General features: G+C 34.1%; 1 protein-coding gene across 1 annotated transcript; it reads right to left on the bottom strand.

Annotated features, from left to right (window-relative positions):
- Nucleotides 1-2,807: 2,807 nt before the first annotated feature.
- Slc6a15 (solute carrier family 6 member 15) lies at nucleotides 2,808-22,935 on the bottom strand. Its single transcript, XM_048349650.1, has 12 exons — nucleotides 22,914-22,935; nucleotides 22,582-22,881; nucleotides 18,466-18,623; nucleotides 17,988-18,114; nucleotides 16,404-16,585; nucleotides 15,248-15,358; nucleotides 11,824-12,065; nucleotides 11,532-11,724; nucleotides 9,435-9,627; nucleotides 7,237-7,396; nucleotides 3,831-3,993; nucleotides 2,808-3,188 (listed from the first exon to the last, which is right to left on the bottom strand). Exons 2-12 carry the CDS (start codon nucleotides 22,868-22,870, stop codon nucleotides 2,808-2,810), a joined length of 2,199 nt encoding a protein of 732 aa, XP_048205607.1. The 5' UTR covers nucleotides 22,871-22,881; nucleotides 22,914-22,935.
- Nucleotides 22,936-23,703: the final 768 nt, after the last annotated feature.

Genomic DNA, 23,703 nt, shown 5'->3' with positions numbered 1-23,703 from the left:
TCAAGATACCAGGGCTCCCTGTATTCATATGATTCTATCTCCTAATGGTGAGTCTGTTAGCCTCCCTCCTTTCCCTTCACTGGGAAAACTGCAGTAGATAGCCTGCCATTCCCCAGTCTCCTTTCCATTTCCAAATAGCTCATTTTTAGCTATATCACTTCCAGGTGTAAGTTTAACTAACAGGGTTTATAAAAGTAGTACAAAAGTAATTCAAAGACACAGAACCTCTGGTTTGTGGTATAGAAAAATATGTTCTTGCTCTATGCCGGTGGCTCACACCTGTCATCCTATCTACTCAGGAGACTGAGATCTGAGGATCACGGTTCAAAGCCAGCCTGGGAAGGAAAGTCTGTGAGACTCTTATCTCCAAATGACCACCAGAAAACTGGAAGTGGCTTAGGGGCTCAGAGTGGTAAAACCTTGAGCTGAATTGCTCCAGGATAGTACCCAAGAGCAGAGTTCAAGCCTCACTAAAAATAAAGGTAAAAAGAAGTTCCTCTATTTATTAATTAAACACTGAACTGGGAAAGGGAAGGTAAGGGGTTCATAGGCAAAGAAGTAAACGAGAAAAAACGAGACAGCATTTATTCTTTAATTTCACTTTGTCTTCGAACTAAAGAAAGTGGTGGATTTTTAGTTACTACATGCTGAAAGAAGAATGAACAATAAATGAAAAATCACTGAAGAACAGATTCCATGAAAGATAGCTTCTCCACTTCATTTGACCTTTTTTTTTTTTTTTGGTCCTAGTTTACTCATTTGCCAACTGGAGGAATTAGAAGGGCTTAGATTCTCTTCATCTCAAAAGTAGGACCCCTGTATTCTTTATGTTAGCTTGTGAATAGCAGGGTGTGGATTTATTTTCTACTGCAAGTTGTACTAAAAGAAAATGTAATCAAGTATGACTTGGAAAGCCATGGCCTACATGTTCATTGCAGTATTGTTCACAAGCACCAAGATACAGAAACAGTCTAAGTGTCTCTTAAATGAGGGAGGAGGTAACAAGTTGAACAAGAAATGTATCCACTCCCTTACATATGAATCTGTAACCCCTCTGTACCACACTTTGACAATAAAGAAAAAAGTTTAATAAAAAATAAGAATGAATGATAAAGATGGTGTAATACATACAACACAATATTATTCAGTTCATTTAAAAACGAGATGTTACCATTTTCAACAGCATAGATGAGTCTGGAGGACATTGTGCTAAGTGAACTAAGTAAGACACAGAATAACAAACATGGCATGATCATATTTATATGTGAAATCTTAAAAAAATGAAAACTACATGGAAACTGAGAATAGAAAATAGGTCATGAGGGCCAAAGTGAAGAAAAGAGAATTAGGTCAATAGGAACAGATTTAGAGTTATATTGACAGAATAAATGTAGAGATTTAACAAAAAGCATGAGGATTATATAACTAATAATAATGTGTGCTGAAATATTGCTATCTGTAGTTTCTGTCATATCCAATGTCATAAACAAAGTTTTATTCTTAAATATTATAATAGTTTAACACCAGTGATAGCACTGTGAAATATTCTATTGAACATATGAACATATTAAGGGAAGGTGTATGTAAGTACCAATTAGCTGTAACATCCTATCATTCCTTTATCTCTAAAGTGATTACAGCTCTGCTAATCAATCTATTAATCCATCTTGGGATGGGATGGTTGTGAAATGCCAAAATGCTGAGTCAAATGCCAGTACCAAGTGTGATAAAGAACATAATCCCATTCAGCCAATCCAATAAAAACCAACATGAAAGAAAACCAAAACATAGCACCATTTTAACTTTGTTTATTTGTAGATTCAAATGTGATGCCATACAGTTTAAACAATCACTTAAAAAAGGATTTATAGTTGCTTAAAACAGAAGCAAAACAAATATATGAAATAAAATGCCATCTTGCTTCAGGTTTTCAAATCAGTACTTAGTGTACTAAACATCTATATACATGTAATTAGAGTATAAATATACTATAAGTAATTTTGAAATCAGAATAAATATCCAAGTAGGTTTGTAGGCACACTGCATAAGAAGAATGCAAAATCTACATAATTCTAGAGGGTGCTGAATGACTCCCTCTCAGCTCGTTTCCCCATATCTATTTTACACAAAACACACAATCATCATTCTTATCCTCAGTCATTTCTGAAGTCTAACCTTTCATCCCATGATCCATGCCTTCATGTTCTTCAATTCTATTGAATACGATTCAATACTATACAGCTACTGCATAAGAAAATATTGTTCCATTTTCTTCAACGAAATGCCTAGCAAGGTATCCAATGCTATCAAAATAAGTATAGCCTATCTACATATTATACTCCAGGAAATGTGCAGAGAGGCACTGATTTACACAACTGTCCTTGTAAATGCGGAGAGTTACCCTGAAGGTGAAACTTATAAATTGGAAGTATAACCATTTTTTAATTTGCCAATATTGTTAAAAACAGAAATCATTAGAAACCGAGGTAATGTATATATACATGTATATATTAGAAATAGAAATACTTGAAAATACACCAAAAGTACTTAAAAAAATCCTGATAAGTGTGGACCTCAGTCATTGTAAGCTCGGTCTGCAATACTTCCTGAACAAATGGAAACCCATAAATCCAAATGAATATTCTAGTTTGCCTGACATACACTGTCAGGATTTAAGATCAAGCCTTGGAACACCTGAGATCGACCTCTGATAAGTGAAGCCCAGCACTTCAGATAAGAGAGAGTCAATGTCCGTTGATTAAAAAAAAAAAATCAACCAAACAAAACCTTCTAATTTGCCACCCCAGCTACAAGTCAGATTCTGGCATATCTGGTGTATCTGGCATATCCGCCATCAGATACCCTATTCCATATCGTCCATTGGGAGCCGTGTCCAGAGTTGGCGATCCACTCTGTTTTCTATAAATATTTTTACCAAAATGTGGAGAGGACATTTCGCTTGGTATCTTCCCGTGAATGAGGCTTGCATCATCCCCATCTAAGTTTACTGGCTCCTTCAGGGCCCGTCCTCTTTTATAGGTCACAGATGCCAAATTACCAGAAGTATCATCTATGAGGTTGAAACAACGAACAATGAAGACGACAGGGACCGGAAGTATGGCAAAGACCATCAGGGAGATACACAGAACCATTCCCCACAGAGGATAACTCACAAATTCTTCAGATGCCTATCAAAACAGAAACAGAATCAGTCATAAGCTTTCTATATCAGTCATAGGCTTTCCATGCATATACACAAATAAACTACATTTGTCTTTCATCTGTGAGTAAGGAAATCTTGACTACTTTGCAACTTGCTTTCCTGTGACTGATCGAAATCAACTGATATGGCATTCGCCAAATTCAAATACTAGTTATAAAAACAAAATAGAAAATCTTAGCATTTATGATTCTATTTCTTAGAGGTGGCCTTGACTCAAAAATTATTTCAAAGAAGCCAAGAATGAAAGAACAGTAAGAGAGAGGTGTGTGTCTGACAGAGAGAGAGAGAGAGAGAGATAGTACAACTCTCCAAGCTGAATGCAACTGCATGAATTAGCCCTAACAATTCTAAAAGAATTGCAAGTTCACATACCATGTACTAAGAAAATAAATAACCATAACTTCCATCATAGAATTTGGCAGTTGCTTAATAGCAAGTAATAAAATGAAACTTTGGGGAAACAAAACATCAATTTGAAGAACCCCAAATAAAAGTGACATCATTTATAACAAAGCAGAAAATACTATGAAGAAACAAAAGTCAAGATCATCTAATGTGGTATTTCTTTTACTTTTTAAAAACTGTAATGCTTTATTTTGTATTTTACCTTATCTTCAATCCATGCATTATAGCCAGGAGGACTTAATCCCATATTCACGATGCTGGCTATCAGCAGTGACAGTAGAATTAGAGGAGAAATATACTTCCACATGTAATAGTAATACCTGCTGGGTGCAAAACCCAGCATATCTTTTAGGTCTTCTATAAACCTAATAAAAATAAATTGAATAATTACTTCCTCAAGTCACAATTACTATACTTTAAAAATAGACATTGCATCTATCAATGGCTTGATAGATATAGAAGCATGAAATATCTTATGACATTTTATTCTGATCATAAGTTCATATTTAAAGCTGACATAAACATTTATAAAGTAATAATGAAACCAATAAATCCTACAAATTCATTTTGAAAAACTATCTTAATCCAATTATTAAAATGTACTTCTACCTAGAATTCCCTATTTTATAAGCACACCACTTGTGGCACATCAACAACCTTCCCATCGTTTTACATGATACTTATTCCTTAATATCATCAATTAATACCCCCCATTGTTATTCCCATTTTTGAGCTTTTCTTATTTTTACAAATTATTTGAAAGAAGGTCCATACTGGGTACTGGTGGCCCATGCCTGTAATCCTAGCTAACCAGGAGGCTAAAAGCTGGAGTTTGAAGTTCCAAGCCAGCTTGAGCAAGGAAGTTCATGAGACTCATCAATTACTCACCAAGCCTGAAGTGGAAGATTGGCTCAACTGGTTGCCCTGAGTGAAAAAGCTAAAGACCAGCGCCAGACTCTGAGTTCATGCACCAATACTAGTACCAAAATAAAAGGAAGTCCATATTTTATAACTAAGTGACACATCTCTCACCCCTCCCAAACCTCCCTTGTCTATCTCTGTTGGATGGAACCTGTACAGGTCCTGGCCTACAGTTCCAAAGGACACTGAAACTGACTTTCTCCATTTCTACCAGTCTCTCTCCTCAGCACCCCAGATTCTACATCCCTGCTTTTTTTTTTTTTTACACATCTAGGTATTTTTCCCTATAATTTTCTAATTAAGTTTATGTTAGATGTTTTAAATTATAAATTACATCAGGAAATACTTTAAATAAAATTCATCCTTTTTAAGTGTGCAGAGTTTACAATGTCAAAACATGTAGCTATTATATAATATACTATCTAAAAATGAAGTTTTCCTGCCCATCTGGTACTAGTTTTTGTATAGATACAGTAATGATCCAAATCTAGTTTGCCTGGTAGATTCTTACAGAAGAAAAGGAAAATTTCTCCTCTGGTCTTATGTGTTACTGGTTATCTGTAAACACTGTACGTGATGCTATATTGACTAGGTTTACCTTTCCTTGAAAATCCTATTTAACAAAATAATATTGTCCCATAATATCTGTTGAAATCAGATTTTCTCCTAGAAACTTTGCTTTTTTGTGCTTTTTTTAAACAGTCTTCAGAATAGACTTTGGTATCCCTTTTTACACTCCGCCTCTGCCAAAAATGGATCTTTATATTTTCTTCATGGTTTTGCCTTTTCCAAAATGTAATCCATTTGGAATCATACAGGATGTGGCCTCATCCCATTTGCGTTTCCTCACTAAGCAATATGCATTTGCATTTGAGCACTGAACAATGTTCAATGATCTGGATGTATCCTAGCTTATCCATTAAATGTTATGTTAAAGGATAACTTGGTTACTTTCAACTTTTGGTAATGAATAAAGCTGCTATAAACATTTGCAGCGTGTGTGTGTGTGTGTGTGTGTGTGTGTGTGTGTGTGTGTGTGTGTGCGTACACATGCACGCGCACCCAGTTCCAGGGCCTTAAACTTAGTGTCTGATCACTGTCCCTGAGCATTTTTGCAATCTACCACTTGATCCACAACTCCATCTGGGCATTTTGGTGGTAATACAGAACCTCTTCAACTTTCCAGCTCGGGGATGGCATTCAACTTCAATCCTCAAATCTTAGCCTCTGAATAGCTAGGATTACAGGCACTGTCAGTTCTTTGCACACAGGTTGTTATGAGGACATTTACTTTCAATTCATTTGAATAAATACCAGAGTATACTGGATAGATCAAAAGGAAGAGTACCTTCAGTTATGTTAGAAAGGGACCAGCTTTCTACAGAGTGTGGTGCTTTGCATTTGCACCAACAATCAGTGAGGGCTCTTACTATTCCACACTTTCAGCAGTATCTGTGCTGCTGGTATTCTAGATGTGGGTTATTCTAATAGAAGTTTAGTTATATCTTTTTATTACTGGATTTGCATTTCTCTGAGGACCTGAGACGGGAGCCTCTTTCATATCCTGTTTCCTATCCATAAAGGGTTTAGGTAGAGAGGGGAGCCATAGTTTAATGCATGTCAGACAGTTGTATTACTACTATTTCTGTATAGTTGGTGATTAGTAATCATAGGTTTCCTGTCCTTCAGTTGCAGCTTTTGAAAGTAAAAATCACCCTCTAACCTTTGCCACATCATTCATGCTATACTGACATTTTTCTCTATGTCACTAACAAATACACAAATTTTCACTCAGTGTGCTCACATTCTCACTTTACATAAGGCACTCATAAGCTTCATTGTCATACAATACCTATGTCAATTACATGCAATATCTTAAAAAGCATATAGATAAGAAGGATAAGAGCGAATGAGTAAAGGGGTGACACCGTCACCTGTACTCTTCTCCTGACTTATGTATCTCTATAACCTTTATAATAACATTTTTAAATAAAAATTGAAAGCATTGGATAAACACTTCTGTCCTTGGAGAGTAGTCTGATACTTCATTTCACACAAAAAAACGTACTTTTCAAATTAATCAGGTAGATATGTACTAAACTCAGAGATTTAGGAATACAGTGAATTCAAGCAATAACTCAATTAGAATACAAAATCTGTGCACAGCAAATGATGTATGTCAGGGCAGGATATAATTTCCCTAAACTATACTATTATTAAAAGGCTTTGTGACACACCCAATCCTTTCATAAAATATTTTAGCCAAATAATAAGGAGGTAGGATGAACTGCATTTATGTTGCTGTAAAATGCATAATAAAAGATAACTTGTAGTCTCTCTTAACCTGACTTTCCAACTGTGAAATTCAGGTGATAATAATACCTCAAAAAGAACATGGAGTTCTGAGAACACAGCCAGTACTCACTTTATCCTGAAAGTTTTTGATAGTCAGAATTAAACTGAACCCTCAGAACAGATGATATCAGAATATACACAAGTCTAATTGCTCACTCAATAGGGGAGCATTTTTAGTAGAGTCATTGAATGAATAGAGTTTGCAAAGCATTTGACACAGTAAATATTTTTCCCTTTTCATTTCTCTCCTCTTTCAAATGAAATGGATATCGATAATTGGGGTTTCCCAAATAAAGATGAGAAAATGAACATATAAAAGCAAATATACTTACTTATCTATACCATAAACAAAGCTTACAGCAATATTCTCCAAAATGACTACAATTAGAAGAGGCAATGTAGCAGAATAATCATCAAACATTGTAACAAAGTAATTTCCAGAGTGCTGCACAAATATGAGACCAACACCAAATGCCAGAAGACAACAGATAACTGGAGGAAAAGAATGAACAAAAGGCATGAGTGCTACCCAAAATCATCTTTCAAATTTCATTATGAATCCATCATTACATTCAAACAAAAGAAATCATTGCATTCAAACACTGTTTTAACTTTTATTACTTGTTACAGGAAATTATTATTTAATGATATAAATATGACTTTTGGGAGCTCTGTTACATGGGTTTAGACTCAAATGGAATACAAACTTACTTTAGAGCACCAAATCATTACCCTGAGACTATGCAATGGAATTTTACCAAGCATGAGTTAAAATTATAAATTTCCATACTTCAATTCTATTTCTAAAAGCAAAGTGACCTTTTCCAGGCAGTAAAGGTCCCAGGTCACTCTTATGACTCTTATATGCTTGTAAAGTTTTCACTCCATATGAAAATTTAGAAAAAAATAATTATGAAACTAATCTGGCTTATATTAAGACTATTAAAGCCTATGTGTTTTTATATTAAAAATATTATCTTTAAAGCACAGCTGGAAAAAATCTGATCAAAACTAGCTTTAGCACAAATTTGCACTAACATTTATCCTGCTTCAACAAGTAACATTGGAAACTATTTGTTACAGTATCAAGAAATTAGATTATCCCAAACAGTAAAGAAATCCAGTTTCATGTTTAACATCTAAAAAAGACAAGTACATGAACCTCAGAACAGTTGCTATAAATATAGGACTTTAGAGAAGATTTTGGAATTCATATTATGTTCCTATAGTTTTGATAGACTCTAGACTCTGTTCTCTCATGATTGTTATGAGAGAATCCTTCCAAAAAAAGTAAAATGATGACTTTGTTCTATTTCTCAACTACATTGTAGAATAGTGTAATAAAATACAAGGTAGATAGCTGAACTCGAAAAGGCATTAGCATGAGATTAATAAATTCAAGCTCAGCCTGAGCTCCACACACAGATAGTGTCTCAAAAACAAAATAAAGGGGCTGGGGATATGGCCTAGTGGCAAGAGAGCTTGCCTCGTATACATGAGGCCCTGGGTTCGATTCCCCAGCACCACATATACAGAAAACGGCCAGAAGTGGCGCTGTGGCTCAAGTGGCAGAGTGCTAGCCTTGAGCAAAAGGAAGCCAGGGACAGTGCTCAGGCCCTGAGTCCAAGGCCCAGGACTGCCCAAAAAAACAAAACAAAACAAAACAAAAACAATAAAATAAAATAAAAATTAAAAAAAATCTGTCAAGGGTAAAGGAAGCTTAAAGACAAATAACAGATATTCATAGATTCAACCGCATGAGGCTATTCTAACACTCATACTGCATATGAGTTACATTAAGCCACAACTTCCATCTTTCCTGCTCCTTGAGCTACGCTATAGAAATAAAATATATGTATAGTCATCACATAGTACAGAAAAGGAAAAGAAGCATGCATGTGGAAGTTTATTGTGCATTACATGTAAATTGTTTCATGCTTTATATTCTTTCAATTTTCTTACTTCATTTTTTAACATCCCTATTAAGCAATATATTGTTATTTTTATCCTGCAAATTAAAAAATTGACTCCGAGGACTGGGAATGTGCATGCGAAGCATGCATGAAGAAGCCCTGGGTTCAGTTCCTCAGTATCACATAAACAGAAAAACCTGGAAGTAGCTCTGTGGCTTAAGTGGTAGAGTGATAGCCTTGAGCAAAAGAAGCTCAGTGACGATGCCCAGGTCCTGATTTCAAGCCCCAGGACTGGGATACAAAAATACAAGACTCTGAAGATAGGTAATTCCAATCTTAACCTGGAAGTAACAAAGCTTGAATTTTTGCCCAACTCTGCTTAAATCCACAGTATATGCCACAATCATTCTATAATTTTTGAACTATAGTATAGGAGACAACTATGAAAAGATTCCATTCTAAGTGTAACCAAGTTTTGTGGGAGAGATGTATAAGAGAAAACCCTATCAAACAGGATGAGTAGGCAATATTTTATATAGTGTGACTTGGATTATAAATATGAGACCAAAAAGAGGAAGTGGGAGTTCAATGGAAAAACAAATACATTAGAAACTCACCAGTCAGAATTTCTTTCCTCACTTTGAAAGTGTCCACGATGGGTGTGATGATCCCTTCTATGGTCCCAAACATGCTGCCTAGCCCGAGATTTATCAGCATGAGGAAAAACATCACTGACCAGAAAGGAGAGGCTGGGAAATGGGTCATAGCTTCTGTAAAGGCAATGAAAGCTAAGCCGGTCCCCTGAACAGCCTGAGAAAAACAACAACAACAAAACACCAGAAACACAGCATTAATACAGTGACCTTACATGATGATTTTACTTAGCCAGCACCAAGAGGGGAATCTCTGAAATAATGGCCAGAGGCTACTGGAAATACACACAATGGCCTAAGCCATCATCCTATAAGCCATGTTCTAGTTACAGAATAAAGATTTAAATAACAAATGAAATAATGAAACTGCTCAGAATTTCTAAACAGTACGCAACTTTGCCATGTACTATTTTGTGCTATTTTATAAGACTGATCTATTGTTTATAAATGAATAGTACTGCTGGAAACCAGTGGCTCAAGGAGGATTACAGTTCAAGGCCAGCCTCAGAAGGAAACTCCAAGAGACCCTTATCTCCAATAAACTACTCAGAAAAAAAACCCAGGAAGTGGTGCTAGTGGTTCAAGTGGTAGAGTGCTTGCCATGAGCAAAAGGAGCTCAAAGCCTGGAGTTTAAGCCCCAGGACCTGAAAACAAACAAACAAACAAACAAACAAACCAAGAAAACCCATAGTACTTTTGTTAAATACCATGTTATATGAATAGGAACAGTGGTTTATTTTCATTGAAACATAAATAAAAATATGTAACAATTTCCAGGCTATACATATATAATAGGGCTTAGTCAATTGGTATAAAGAAATTGTAGATTGTGAGTAATAAGCTGCTCTTAACTAAAAAAAGAAGGGGTGGTAAATGCAAAATAAAATGGTATGAATAGAAAATTCAGATTAAAAATATTTCAATCTCCAAATATCTATCACATCCTAATCTTTTTGCTTCCTTGCCTTAAAAAAGAAATTGTTTTTCACAGTTCAGAATATTGTAAATTTTCAGTTCACATTCACTAATAATAAACATATGATAAAACTCTGTGATAAAGAAGAATATAATAGGATTTCCAGTAAACATTAACATGAGTTTTCTAATAATAAATATCATTAATATTGAATTCTAAAGTAACAACTTCTAAAACATTAAAGTTAACAGAATAGATTTTTTTAAAATAAATTGGTAATTTATCATCTTCCATTATGAAATTCATGGTTAGTATAATTAATGATTATTTCAACCACATTTTAATATATAATTCTTTATAATTAGTCACAAATATAGCTATTCTAGAACAAGGCAATTAATAGATTTTTTTCCATGGCTACTATGTTTCCCTAGTACATTTTCCTTTATAAGAAAACAGTAGGGCTGGGGATATAGCCTAGTGGCAAGAGTGCCTGCCTCGGATACACGAGGCCCTAGGTTCGATTCCCCAGCACCACATATACAGAAAACGGCCAGAAGCGGCGCTGTGGCTCAAGTGGCAGAGTGCTAGCCTTGAGCGGGAAGAAGCCAGGGACAGTGCTCAGGCCCTGAGTCCAAGGCCCAGGACTGGCAAAAAAAAAAAAAAAAAAAAAAAAGGAAAAAAAAAAAAAAGAAAACAGTAGTAGCCAATATCAGGATGTGTACTACCAATTCCTTATCAAAATGTATGACTGGTAAGGAAAATTTCTTTTTGAACCAACTGTTCCAATAGCCCTTTTAGATATCACTTATACAATCATTTAACATACACAAAGATTAAGACATTGCTCAAATTCTGTAGTAAATACTATTCTAACAAAGATCTCAGACTTATTTCTGTTTTATGATGAAAATCACCTTATTGGTATTCATATTTTACATTAATGTATCCCTAGCAATTACACTGTGTATTCAAAGCTCACCAAGTCTTTACAACATAAGAGATTAGGTTATCTGAGAAGAAGAATGTGAATTTGGGAACAGCCTATTATTAAGGCACTTTTAAAAAGCCATTTTTAACATAGTCTGTTGAATACATCACATTTTCACTGAGTGACATTTCATTAGTCATCATGGCCTACTAACTTTATTTAACTCATCTCCAATTTGACAGGAGTTAAGATGAAGAACAGGAAACTCTTCTTCCTTCACTTTCTCAATGACATCATACAGTAAATAATAATCTTCTGCCGTAACAGCTGAAAGGTTGATGTGATGGGGAATGATATCCTGACTGATGTTTCCCATTTTCACCAACTTGATGATCATCTCTGAATTTCTGCGAAACAGAGCAATATGAATGAGGACTGAGATTCCTCAGCAAATATATTATCTACAACCCTACCATGAAAAGCCAGTAGAAATGAAGTATGCATACTGTGCAATACATCTTTCATTTACAACATTCGCTTTGAAGCCCAGCACTGCAAACACCACCAGGGTTGCCAGGACAGAAGTGAAAAAGTTGATGAAAGACACCAGGACAGCATCAAAGTGGCAGTTGTTGTCTCTCTTGTTGTAGCTTGAAAAAGCTATGACACCACCAAATCCCAGCCCCAAGGCGAAAAAGACCTGGGTAGCAGCTTCTCTCCACACCTTGGGCTCCAACATTATTTCAAGCTGTTGAGGATTAAGCAGAGTAGACGTCAGCTACATTATAATACTTCAGATGGATAAATTTAGAGGGAATCAGTTCTATTGTTTCAATTAGGATAACTTTCTGCACTCAAACCTTATTAAAATCTGGGGTTAAGCTGTTATTCAAATTGGAATAACTTTTTAGAAAAAAATCAGAGATAAAAAAATAGATTTATCAAGCCTTTACATAGACATTTTAATACATAGAGCGGGTTGAAATTTTTCTACTTACAGAAAAAGTTTAAATACTTTAAGACAAATCATAAGAGCATAGGAAAGGAATTAGTAATCTTGAGTTACTTAATATTATATCTTTTACTTTCCAAAACAAAATAGTAGACCATTTTGACCAACAGCTAATTAATTGCCTAACACTCTAAAATTTTGTAATACTCTTGAATTTTATAATTGGACAATTATAAACCTAGCAATAATATACTTAATGGAATTGAATTGCTTGTATTTTGCATGTTCATGAAGGACTTATTTCACTGACTGTAAAGTTTCCTGAAAACCATTTATTTCAAAATGGAAGAAACACCAATATATGAGCCTTTCATACCCAAAGTTTAGTTTTGAATGTGTGAATTCACATTTCAAATAATTTTGATTCACCTCCTAGATAGCCATCAAATATTTCCAAGATATCAAGTCTTAAATAGTTAATACTAATCATATCTTACATATACGTCACAACCATTGATGTTAGATTTCAATATTAATAATACTTAAATTAGTATTCTTGAATTTTTGTAGTGAAATTGCCTTTATTGAGAGTAATGACAGATGTGGTTACATACAAAAATAATTTTTGACCTTGGTTCTACTAACTTAATAATTTGCAAACATACACTATGTTAAAGTGAGTAAGATATAGTAGATAATTTCTGTTAGCAGAATGTGAAGAAAACCCCAAGCCAGGTAATCAAGCACTTTTAAAAACAATAATTATTAGACAAGAAATTCAATAATAGCCCAACTTAGGAAGAGATTGCACATCTTTATGAATTTCATTTCTTTTAACAGTACGATGTGAACAAGAGCTATCTCATTTATGGCAGTGCCTATCACAAACTCACTGCTCAATGAATGAGCTATGAACATGAACTATCATGGCAGACATCCAATCAGCCCTTAATATGAATCATTTTGTTTAATAGTCACAACAGGGTGAAAAAATACACCAGTAGTACTCACCACACACTATGTAGAAAATATACAACTTGGGGTAGAGTGGGAAGGGAAAAGTGGGAGAGAACAAGGGAAAGGGTATCCCTTCCCAAAAAGAAACGTATTCTTTACCTGACTTATGTAACTGTAATTCTTCTGTACTTTTACAATAAAAATTAAGGTGCATTTTAATAGTCAAAGAAGCCCATGAAGTTGACAGTGATTATTATCTGAATTTCTTGAAAGTAAACAAACAACAACAACAAAAAAAACACCTGCCTAAAGTTAAACAGCTTTTCTGGGGTAAAAATAACCCATGAATATTAGTCTAAAAGTTCTTGTCCTATCAAACATTAAGATTTGTTGATCCAAATAATTTAGTTGACATTTTTAAGTCATAAACCATAGTTATAATTATAGTTCTTGGTTACTTAGCTAGAATCTGCATAAAGCTTTTTGTCCATTTCTTCCTTACCGGTCTATGATTACTGACAATCACTATTACACTCAACTGTGCATCTTCATTTCTACCACTAGATGGCAGGAAATACACATGCCCTAGACACAACTTCCACTTTCTGAATTCTCTCCTGACTGTTTCACTGTATTTTGCATGCTTAGGAACTTTCTTCCATACTAATGAAAAACAACTCTGATCACCATCACATTTATTTATCACAGCCTAGAGAGACACCATACTTATCCAACCAATATCCAATGAAAAACTGAAGAAAAAATTAAAATTGTGAGTCATTCTTAGTATAGATATAGGTAGATAGATAAATAGATATAGATATAGACAGTGCAATTTTAAATACTAAGGTCATATTAATAAGATTGTGTCACCAAATATTGCCAACTAAAGAAATGTTTATATTCCAGAAATTCTCCATGAATTAGGCTGTCTTGATATCAGAAAACATTTTTTTCAATATAATTAATACTATTATTCATTAAAGGTGATCTACTTCAAGCAAATTTTAATTATAATGTAGCTGAAATGCACAGCTCGAGTCTGTTTATTTAGGAGAAGTTTCAATAATTCTTAAATGTTGGACAGGGCTTTTTGGACTATGCAAAATAAACCAGACACCATACTCAGCATTTCTGTAGTACAGAACCAGACATACAAAGAACACAACGTCTTTTGCCTCATATGAAGTCAGCCACCAACAGGGACAAAGAATTCTAAACACACTAATCCTTCTGCCCAGCTCATAGCACACTACCTGCGCATTCATCTTTCAGACACCTTCCAATTTCCTTATTTTATTCTTCCACTTATTATGTTAATGTATGCCTATAACATTTGGGGGTTTTACTGTAATTGTTCCATACACTCACATGGTATTCATTTAGAAAATTCACCCATTTCAATACATCCCCAGCTTCTTCTCTCTGAATTCTTCTTAATCTATGTATAAACGTTACCATATTGATTACTAGAAATGTTATTCCCAATTACACAAAACAGGTAATAACAATACACATTTCTTAGAAGAAAGTATTCTAGGGTACAGTAGAGTCACATCCAAGTCTGTAGACTTAAAATACCTGCTATCCTTTCAAATCACTAAGTAAATCAATGTGCCCATTTAATTTTTCTAGTAGGAAACTAGTATTGTCAGTGTTAAAAAGAAATCCAAAGCAACAAAGGCTAATGAAACACTGGAAAAAAATCTAAAATTTCCAAAAATTTCTAAAATGTGCTAAAGTAGAAAACACAGGTAAACATGTTACAAATGAGGGACTTTTGAAATAGAAATACTGACAGATTTACTGTGGAATAAAGTTGGCCATTTCTAATTGGGAATAGATAGATTTAATTATGGAGATATAAAAACTCAGATTTAATCTAGCTGATTAGCACAACTATATAAAAGTTAAATGTGTATTTGTTAGTACAATAAGCCATAAACGTAACAGGGAACATTTTACAAATTAAACCTTGGAATACTTTGATCCTACCCTTTAAGAACAACAATGGCACAAACCTTAGGAGTGAACATGTGTCGAATGCCATCAACTGAACCATTTAAAAGGAGCACTCTGATTAGGAAGCAAATCAGAACCACATATGGGAAGAGAGAACTAAAATACATGATCTGGAAGAAAGAAAAATAAAGTAAGTTAGGTGAATAAACATCTATTTGTTTAATAACAATAGTAATTTCACTTCTAATATCGCATAATAATCTATTTATCATATTACTATTTATTTTTATTTATTTGCTGATCCTGGGGCTTGAACTCTGTCCCTGAGCCTCTTTTTTTCTTAAGGGTAGTGCTCTAACAATGGAGCCACAGTGCCATTTCCACACTTTAGTGAGTAGTTTATTAGAGATAAGAGTCTGTCTGGGCACTCTTGCTACTCAGAAGGCTGAGATCTAAAGAATGTTGTTAAAGGCCTGCCAGGACAGAAAAGTCCTTATGAGACTTTTTTTTAAATTAGTTATTGTCTAAGAGATGTACAGAGGGGTTACAGTTTCATGTGTAAGGTACCAACCTCACATCTCAGCCTCCTCAGTAGCTAGGATTATAGGCAGTTCCTGGCTAAGAATTTATTGCTAATTTGATTTCCTTAAGATCTAATTAAGAATATTAGGGAAAAATAACAGAACTTTATGCGTAGTTGATATAATATTTTATGTTTATGGTTTTGAGCATGATAATTATGTATACATATATATAATGATGAAACCAATGTAATTAACATTTGGTGGATAACTTTGAGACTTCTTCATTTTCTTTTTCTTTCTTTTTTTGTTTGACCAGTTCTGAGCCCTGTCTTCAGGGCCTGGGCACTGTCCCAGAGCTTCTTTTGCTCAAGGCTAGCACAATACCACTTGAGCCACAGTGCCACTTTCAGTGTTTTCTGTTTATGTGGTACTGAAGAATCAAGCCCAGAGCTTTATGCATGGTAGGCAAGCACTCTACCCCTAAGCCAAATTCCCAGCCCTCATTTTCTTAAAATATACAATAAATTGTCAGAAAGTACGGTCATCACTGTACAGCAGAACACTAGACCTTATTTCTCTTATTTGTATTTTGCTATCTGTTTTTTTTTTTAATTTTGTTTTTAACAGCTTGAAGTTCTCTGCTACCCAGAAAGATGTTTTGCAGACTGAGGAGGAGCTCTGACATACTAACTTTTCCAGAAGACTGAATGCCTTTGATCATAGCTAAGCAAACCAGGGTCCAGGCTACCAGCAAGCACACAGCCATCTTCCAGTTCAGGCCTCCACTTTCAGATATGGAACTAGAAATGTTCAGAGCTTCTCGATACCAGTAGTAGGTGGTAGCAGAACTTTTTTCACACTCTGGTTCTATAACTATGGAAAGAAAGGCAATAGACAATCACATCAAATTGCAAGGCATCAGGAGACATATTTTCCAGTAATCCTAGACACTCATTCTTAAGGTTTTCTAGAGAAACAGTGCCCATTGAACATGAGGAATATTTAAATTTGCAATTAAAAATTTTTAAAACTTCACCTGTGCAAAACATTGAAAGGCCAACAGACTCCTATTCTATTTGATATTCCTTACTATCAATTCTTGATATAATAGGTGAGATTCTTAGCAAAGTGATTAGAACAAATCAGGATTGTCACCCTTCCACCACCCTAAGTATGGGATGGAAACCTTGAAACCACACTGTGGAACATTCTTGCAGCTGCTCACAGACATCTTTGGAAATGAGACTCATATAAGCTGCTATGCTGTAAAGGTAAAATTGAAACTGAGTTTCAGATTTTCTACATGGAAAACACTATAATCAACAGTTATGTTAAAATGAATATATTTTGCATATAGTGTGTTACATAACATATTTTACCTGCTTCTTTTTATTTTCCTTAAATGTGACCACTAGACAAACTTAATTACATGTGAGAGTTGTTTTATATAGGGAACAGTTCTTTATTTTCTAGGGTAAAAAAGATGAAGGAACCACAAAAAATAAAATAGAACCAAAAGCATTAAAACAATGATTGTAATTGATGTAATTCTCCATTGTCTCCCTACCTCTTGTAGGATTGGCTTTATTATGTTAAGGTACTAGGTTTTGAATTTAGTGCCTCTTGGGCAACTTGCTTGTTCAACTACAGCTCTACCATGTGAGCCATGTCCCCAGCCCAGCTTTTTACTAATCATATTTTTGGAGAAAGAGTCTCACAGGTTTCTCTGCTCAGGCTGACCTCAAACCATGTTTGCCCAGGTCTCACCCCCTGGGTTGTGAGGATTGCAGGTAGCAGCCACCAGCACCTGGCTTCAACTTTTAAGGTTTTAATAAAGATATAAGGCTCTGGATGCCGGTGGCTCACACTTATAATTTAGCTACTCGGGAGTCTGAGATCTGAAGATTGTTGTTCAAAGCCAGCCAGGGCAGGGAAGTCTGTGAGACTCCAATTAACCACCAGAAAACCGGAAGTGACACAAAGCCAGGGCCCAGGCCCAGAGTTCTAAGCGCCACAAAAGTATACTAGAATTTACAACTCAGGACCTATAAGTTTTCACCCTAATAATGTGTTCACATTAAATTAATCTGCAAATACTTAGTACAATTATAGGGTTGCAAAAGTCTTATCAGAGTGGGTTGGTTAATCCTAAATTCAAAAGTCTCTTATGATTTAGGACCATTGCACTTCACATTATTTGAAAGCAAAGTTATGAACTTTACCAAACTTACGACCTTTAAATTTAAAAAAGAAAAGTACATTGTAGGTGTCTTACAAGTGTGTGATCCATTTTTCACCAAGGGACACTGATCCCAAGGAAGAGGTTGCTGAAAAGACTGAGAAAAATAAAACAGAGTCCAGCCAATGATGACATTGTAGTAGAGGGCCACAAAATAACACACCTGCAAAAAAAAAAAAAAAATGTCATTACTAAAAGCTGTTTCTGCCTCTTCATTTAAAATGGGATGAAATGTTCCACTCAACATTTCAAACACAGCTATTATATTTCCTTGTGAAGTACATTTTTATTTCTTAAAATTCATGTCTCTCCATGGGCCACAGACTATGCATTAATAAAATTGATCTTTATCAATAATTACAGCCTAATGTTTTTCATCTTGCACTACAGTAGTATTTTAAAATATGATTAAAGAACTCCCTAGAAACGCACAGTAAGAGGTCTCATTTAGATATGAATTATATTACTCTACACCCAGTAAAGACTGTAACACATATCACAGCAGGAAACTTACTACACAACTTGCAAATCCAATCCCGCCCAGTTTAGGGCTTATGTAATTCCACACACCAATGCTGCCTCGCCGAATTCTTTGACCCACAGAAAGTTCCAGAAAAAAAAGGGGAATGCCAATTACCAGAAGTAGTATTAAATAGGGTAAAAGGTAGGCACCTACAGAGACAAAAAAACAATGTGGATTAAATTTTCAATAGTCATAATAAAGCTGACTGTGTCATGAAATATGATATTTAAATTCTATATTGCTAGAATTATATATGGCATTGAAGAAACTATAAATGTATTACTTTCAACATTTAAAAATTTGAAACCAGAATTTTATACAAAGAGTTTCTGATTTCAGTCTAATTTTATTGAAAAGGTGAAATTGCCCTTTTGTAAATTAATTGTTTATTCTTTAAAATGAATTGCAAAGCCCAAATAACCTCCTTTGGATAATGTATGAAGTTATATACTGTGTTACCTGAACTCTTCTAAGTCATGAAATTCCAAATAAAATGAGTAAGATGATAGTGTTAAAACTGTTTGTAGTATAAATAAAATAATATTATACCAGAGTAAAATGTGTATTCTGATTTAGAAAAAAAAAAAAACTTACCTGAATCATGTTACTGTATCATTCTGTGCCTCAGCTTCATAATTAGCAATCTTACAAATTTAAAGATTAAAAGAGCAAAATATACAAAGTGAAAGATTCTTTTTCTTCTTAGATAGACTACATACAAAGAGTATATTTCAGAAACAAAATAACCAAAGTAATGAGAAGGGAGGGTAAGAATGACTAAGAAACAGAAACATTTAATATTGATTACAGAAATGCACATCTAGTTCCCTTCTCCTAAAGTTTCCATACTTAAAAAAATAAAGCACTTTTTTGTGCAAAATCTTAAATGAAGACATGTGGCTATTTATTTTTAAATATATTAGTTTGGCAATGATAATACTAGATATTATTGGCTATATAAAGAAGCTAAATATGTAACCTGTACTTATTTCTACACAGAATAATTTGCAAATTAGTTTTAAATAACTTCTAAGCTATACATTGTACATTCAAATTTCTCAACTAGCTATAAAATATAATGATCATGTAATAGTTGATACTTGTTCAAATTTTTATGAAGTTATTCATTATTTACTGTTTTTAAAAATATTTAATGATATTAACAATGATATTAGCTATTCAAATTTTTCTGTTGGTTGTTCAGTTGAATAAGGAAATAGTAATAAATTTCTTTTAATCTATCCAATCATATGTATATATGACTGTATATTACTTATATTACATATGCAATTATATATTATAGCTATATGCATTTCCTCTATACAGATTTTGTATATAATCTTTATTTTTCTCTGAGTTATTTATGGCCTTTCAGATTTTGTCATTTATTAAAAGTGAGAATGTAATTGAAAGCATGAAGGTTTGGGCTTATAATCTAATGACTAAAATTCCAATTCTAAAATGTTTAGGAAATATTGACCAGAACATGTTTTCCAAATGACAAAGTGAATTTTAACATCTGAATCAAGTGTCAGATTGTTAATGGATTTACAGGCATGGAATAGCTATAGAGGAAGAGGATTGTTAAATTGGATCATTGATGGAGAATCTTCAAATTCAAATGACCGTTATTAGCCCCCATGTTTAAAGAAACCATATCTAGAGTTCAATATTTACTATGAGAGTATTCAGTATTTCTCCAGGCACCTCTGAAAGAACATTGTATGTCATTGATTATTCATCTGCTACAAGAATATGATGAGTAGGGTACAATTATCATTCCCATGGCAGGAGTGGAAACTACGTCAGAAGATGCTATGAAACTCGGAAAAGGTCTCATGGATGGGAATGGGGATGGAAGTTAGAGTTCAAGGGATCAAGTTCACTTATGAAAAGAAAATGTGACTTTGGTATCTTGTTCTATAGCAAATATAAAGTTTATTATTTTGAATATCTTTGGGTGAATCATTTTATTGGATGCATTACTTTCTCAGAGCTATGCTGTAAAGCCATTAATTTTCTAGAAAACATATTGAATGATAAACTCCATTAGTATTTTATAATATATATATATATATAATACTCCTCTCTAATATTTTTGCTTGCAAAAAGGGAAGCAATGTGAAGGCCATTTTATTTTAAACACAGAAATAAAAGGAATGAATTGTTTTTGCTAACAACAAATTAGTAATTATAAAAATTTTCAGAGCACTCCACTAAGGTAGATTCTGCACTAAATGAAATCCAACTTCATTTTTCAGCCAGGACACACTCTTCTTCCTCAGCAATATGGCCAGGAAAATAAAAAGTTTCAAAATCAGAATTGACCACTATGAAAAACAATGAAGCTGAGTAATTCTTAGTTGCCTATAGTTGACTTGAGAAATGATTCATGTATGAAGAATTGTTACATTGAGTGTATTTCTGACTTCAGGTATTAATTCTTACCTTTCCAAAAGATTGGTCATTTGGTTACTTTTCCAAAACTTGTTATTTTGTTATTCAATGAATTATTTGAAAGTATCTTAAATACATTAAATCATTGTAACAACTGAAGTTTGTATTACTTAGTAGCTAAAGTTTACAAATGAATGGGTTATAGAGGCATTGTTAAGTTATTTAATTGGATACAAGACTTGTAGATTGAAATTACATGAAAAATATGATCATATTTTTTTGTTGACATTGAGTATGGAAATTAAGGCATTGCCCTTGCTAGACAGGCAATACTTGAGGTAGACTTCCAGCCACTTTTATGCTGATTATTTTTTAAGTAAGGTCTCACTTTATGCTGAACTTGGCTTGGGCTACAATCCTCCTATTTGTGCTTTTTAGAGTCACTTGGCAAAGGTAGGCACATCTCATCATATCCAGGCATGGTGTTTCCCCTGGAGCTGATAGTATAGGTATAATTCACATCAAACCTAACTATTAGTTGAAATGGAGTCCTGTAAACTTTCAGCCAGGGTTTATCTAGAACTACAATCTCTCAGATCTCAGACTGTTAAGAAGCTACCAAGTGAGGAACCACACCTAATTAAAACCATAATTTTTGTTCAGCCCGCAGAGCAATCAGAGACAGAAATCAAATATCAAGTTGGATCATTGTGTGATGGAATGCCTAGTAAGTACCAAATACATGGCTTTTAGTGACACCTACTTGAATAGACTGACTGTACCTACGTAACAAAATTTCAACTCAAATATTATTTTAACATTCACTTGATTTTTTTCCCCTGGTTCTGGGGATAGAACCTAAAACCTCACATAATGCAGGCAAAGTATTTGTGTCACTGAGCTACATTCTTAGCTGCTTCACATTGATTCTGATATACTACAGATTTGCTATCACACATGAACAATTATTCCCTTGTATTGTTTTATTCCTAGAATTTTAACACGACTTTGCTAAGTCAGACTTTATAATTATATGCATAGGTGCAATAATCTTTGTTCAAAAGTTTTAAATCTCATGTTTTCAGTCCCAACTGAAGCTAGACATTTTTCCAAAATATTGAAAATTTAAAAACCAAGTACATAAAACTGCTCAGGACAGAGACGGACTCAAATTGCATTATCCGGTTACATTCCTAGTACTGGATTAAAAGGCATCAGCATTTAAAAGCCATCATCATTTTAAGTTCCATGCAGCTTTTTTTCTTTGAAAAGTGAGACACAACCGAAAGGTTACAAAACACAGGGAGAAAATTCTCTCTGTCTTCCTTCACCAGTATTGTCTTGGATAATTTAGGTTTTTGTTCATTTTTAAAGGGTAAGTATTGAGAGACCCGCAGGAGGTAACATATGTTAGCCAAGTTTCAGTCAGAAATCCAGAGATGTTGAGAGCATTCAGGAAAAGAATTTGGGAATGCTTACCCTTAAGCAATCTCTGAGTACTTCTCAGAATACCAATCTGCTCCTCTGGAAACATTATTTGAAAACAATAGCTAGGCTCACTAGCCAGGAGTGAGTCTTCTAGCTTTCAGTAGGTTTCACAGTTTCGAAAAATAAGGAGACTTGCAACAATCGGAGCTATTTGAAATAACCTAGAACAATTGACTACTGTAAGAAATTCATTACCTTAAAACAAGCAAAGCAGAAACTTACCACCGCCATTCTTCTGGCATAGGTAAGGAAATCGCCATACATTTCCTAAACCTACAGAAAATCCAACTTGTGCCAGGATGTACTGTAGCTTACTGTTCCATGCTGGTCTTTCATCTTCCACTTCAGATTCTTCTTCGATGTCTCTATCTTTTGCTTCTCGGACATCAACAATTAGTTCACTCTTCTTAAAAGCCTCATCGACTGAGTCTTCATTAGAAAGAAGGTCTTTGACAGACTCAGTAATTTCATTGTTCAATTCTCTTTTAACCACCTTGCTATTCTTAGGCATTGGAAAGTATGGAAAAATATTCTTCTTAAAGCCTCTTTAAGTCAAAAGTAAAGCTTCTTAAAAAAAAAAAAGGTATGGAGTAAGACTGACTGAAGGAGGATATCAAATTAATCCTTGATTCAAGATGATAAAGTCTTAAGACTCCTGGCTCTTACCCTAGAATTCAGTATATACCTGAAAAATAAATTGAAACATGATAATTATGGAAAGTATTAAAAAAAAATCATCCTTTCTACTTTGTTTTTGTGATAGAAATTTTTCTATAGAATTTTTGTTTGGTTGGTTGATTTTGATTTTTTGCAATATTAGAGTTTAAACTGGGATGGTATAACAGACAAGCAGGTACTCCAACACTTGAGCCACACCCACAGTCCTTTTCATTTCAGTTAAATCTTACATAGGCCCAGGCACAGCCTGTGTTAGAAATAGAGCTATTGTTTACAATTTGTACAAATCATGATGGGAAAATACAAATTAATGTGAACTTGTGTCTTCTGACTAATTTGTTTTGAAGATCTTCTATCAGATATGAATATAGATATTCTATCTGCTTTCAGGATCCATTTGCTTTAAAGATCTTTTTCCTTCCTTTAAGTCAATATGTATCTTGGTAAGTAATATATATCTTGGTAAGTAATATATGCTCTTGTAAGATATGACTGATTGTGTCTTGATTTCTAATCTAACTCACAATTCCATGTTGTTTTGATTGGAGAGAAAAGACCATATAGTGTTAATATTGAAAGATAATGTAGAATTTCCCTTCACTTTGTTGACTTTGTTGTGTTTGTTATTTCCCTATTCTTCAATGGCTATTCTGCTTGTCTAATTAA

Source organism: Perognathus longimembris, chromosome 1 (assembly GCF_023159225.1).
Source record: "Perognathus longimembris pacificus isolate PPM17 chromosome 1, ASM2315922v1, whole genome shotgun sequence".
Lineage (NCBI taxonomy): Eukaryota > Metazoa > Chordata > Mammalia > Rodentia > Heteromyidae > Perognathus > Perognathus longimembris.
This window is presented reverse-complemented; position numbering and strand designations above follow the sequence as displayed.

Bases quoted from the DNA above. Each gene is read 5' to 3' on its own strand.
- Slc6a15 (XM_048349650.1), bottom strand. From the start codon at position 22,870: ATGCCTAAGAATAGCAAGGTGGTTAAAAGAGAATTGAACAATGAAATT. The intron at 16,586-17,987 runs GTAAGACACCTA...TTCTTTCCATAG, and splicing joins GAAAAATGGATCACACACTT to TTATAGAACCAGAGTGTGAA. The intron at 12,066-15,247 runs GTTTGTGCCATT...AATCCTCAACAG, and splicing joins GACACATGTTCACTCCTAAG to CTTGAAATAATGTTGGAGCC.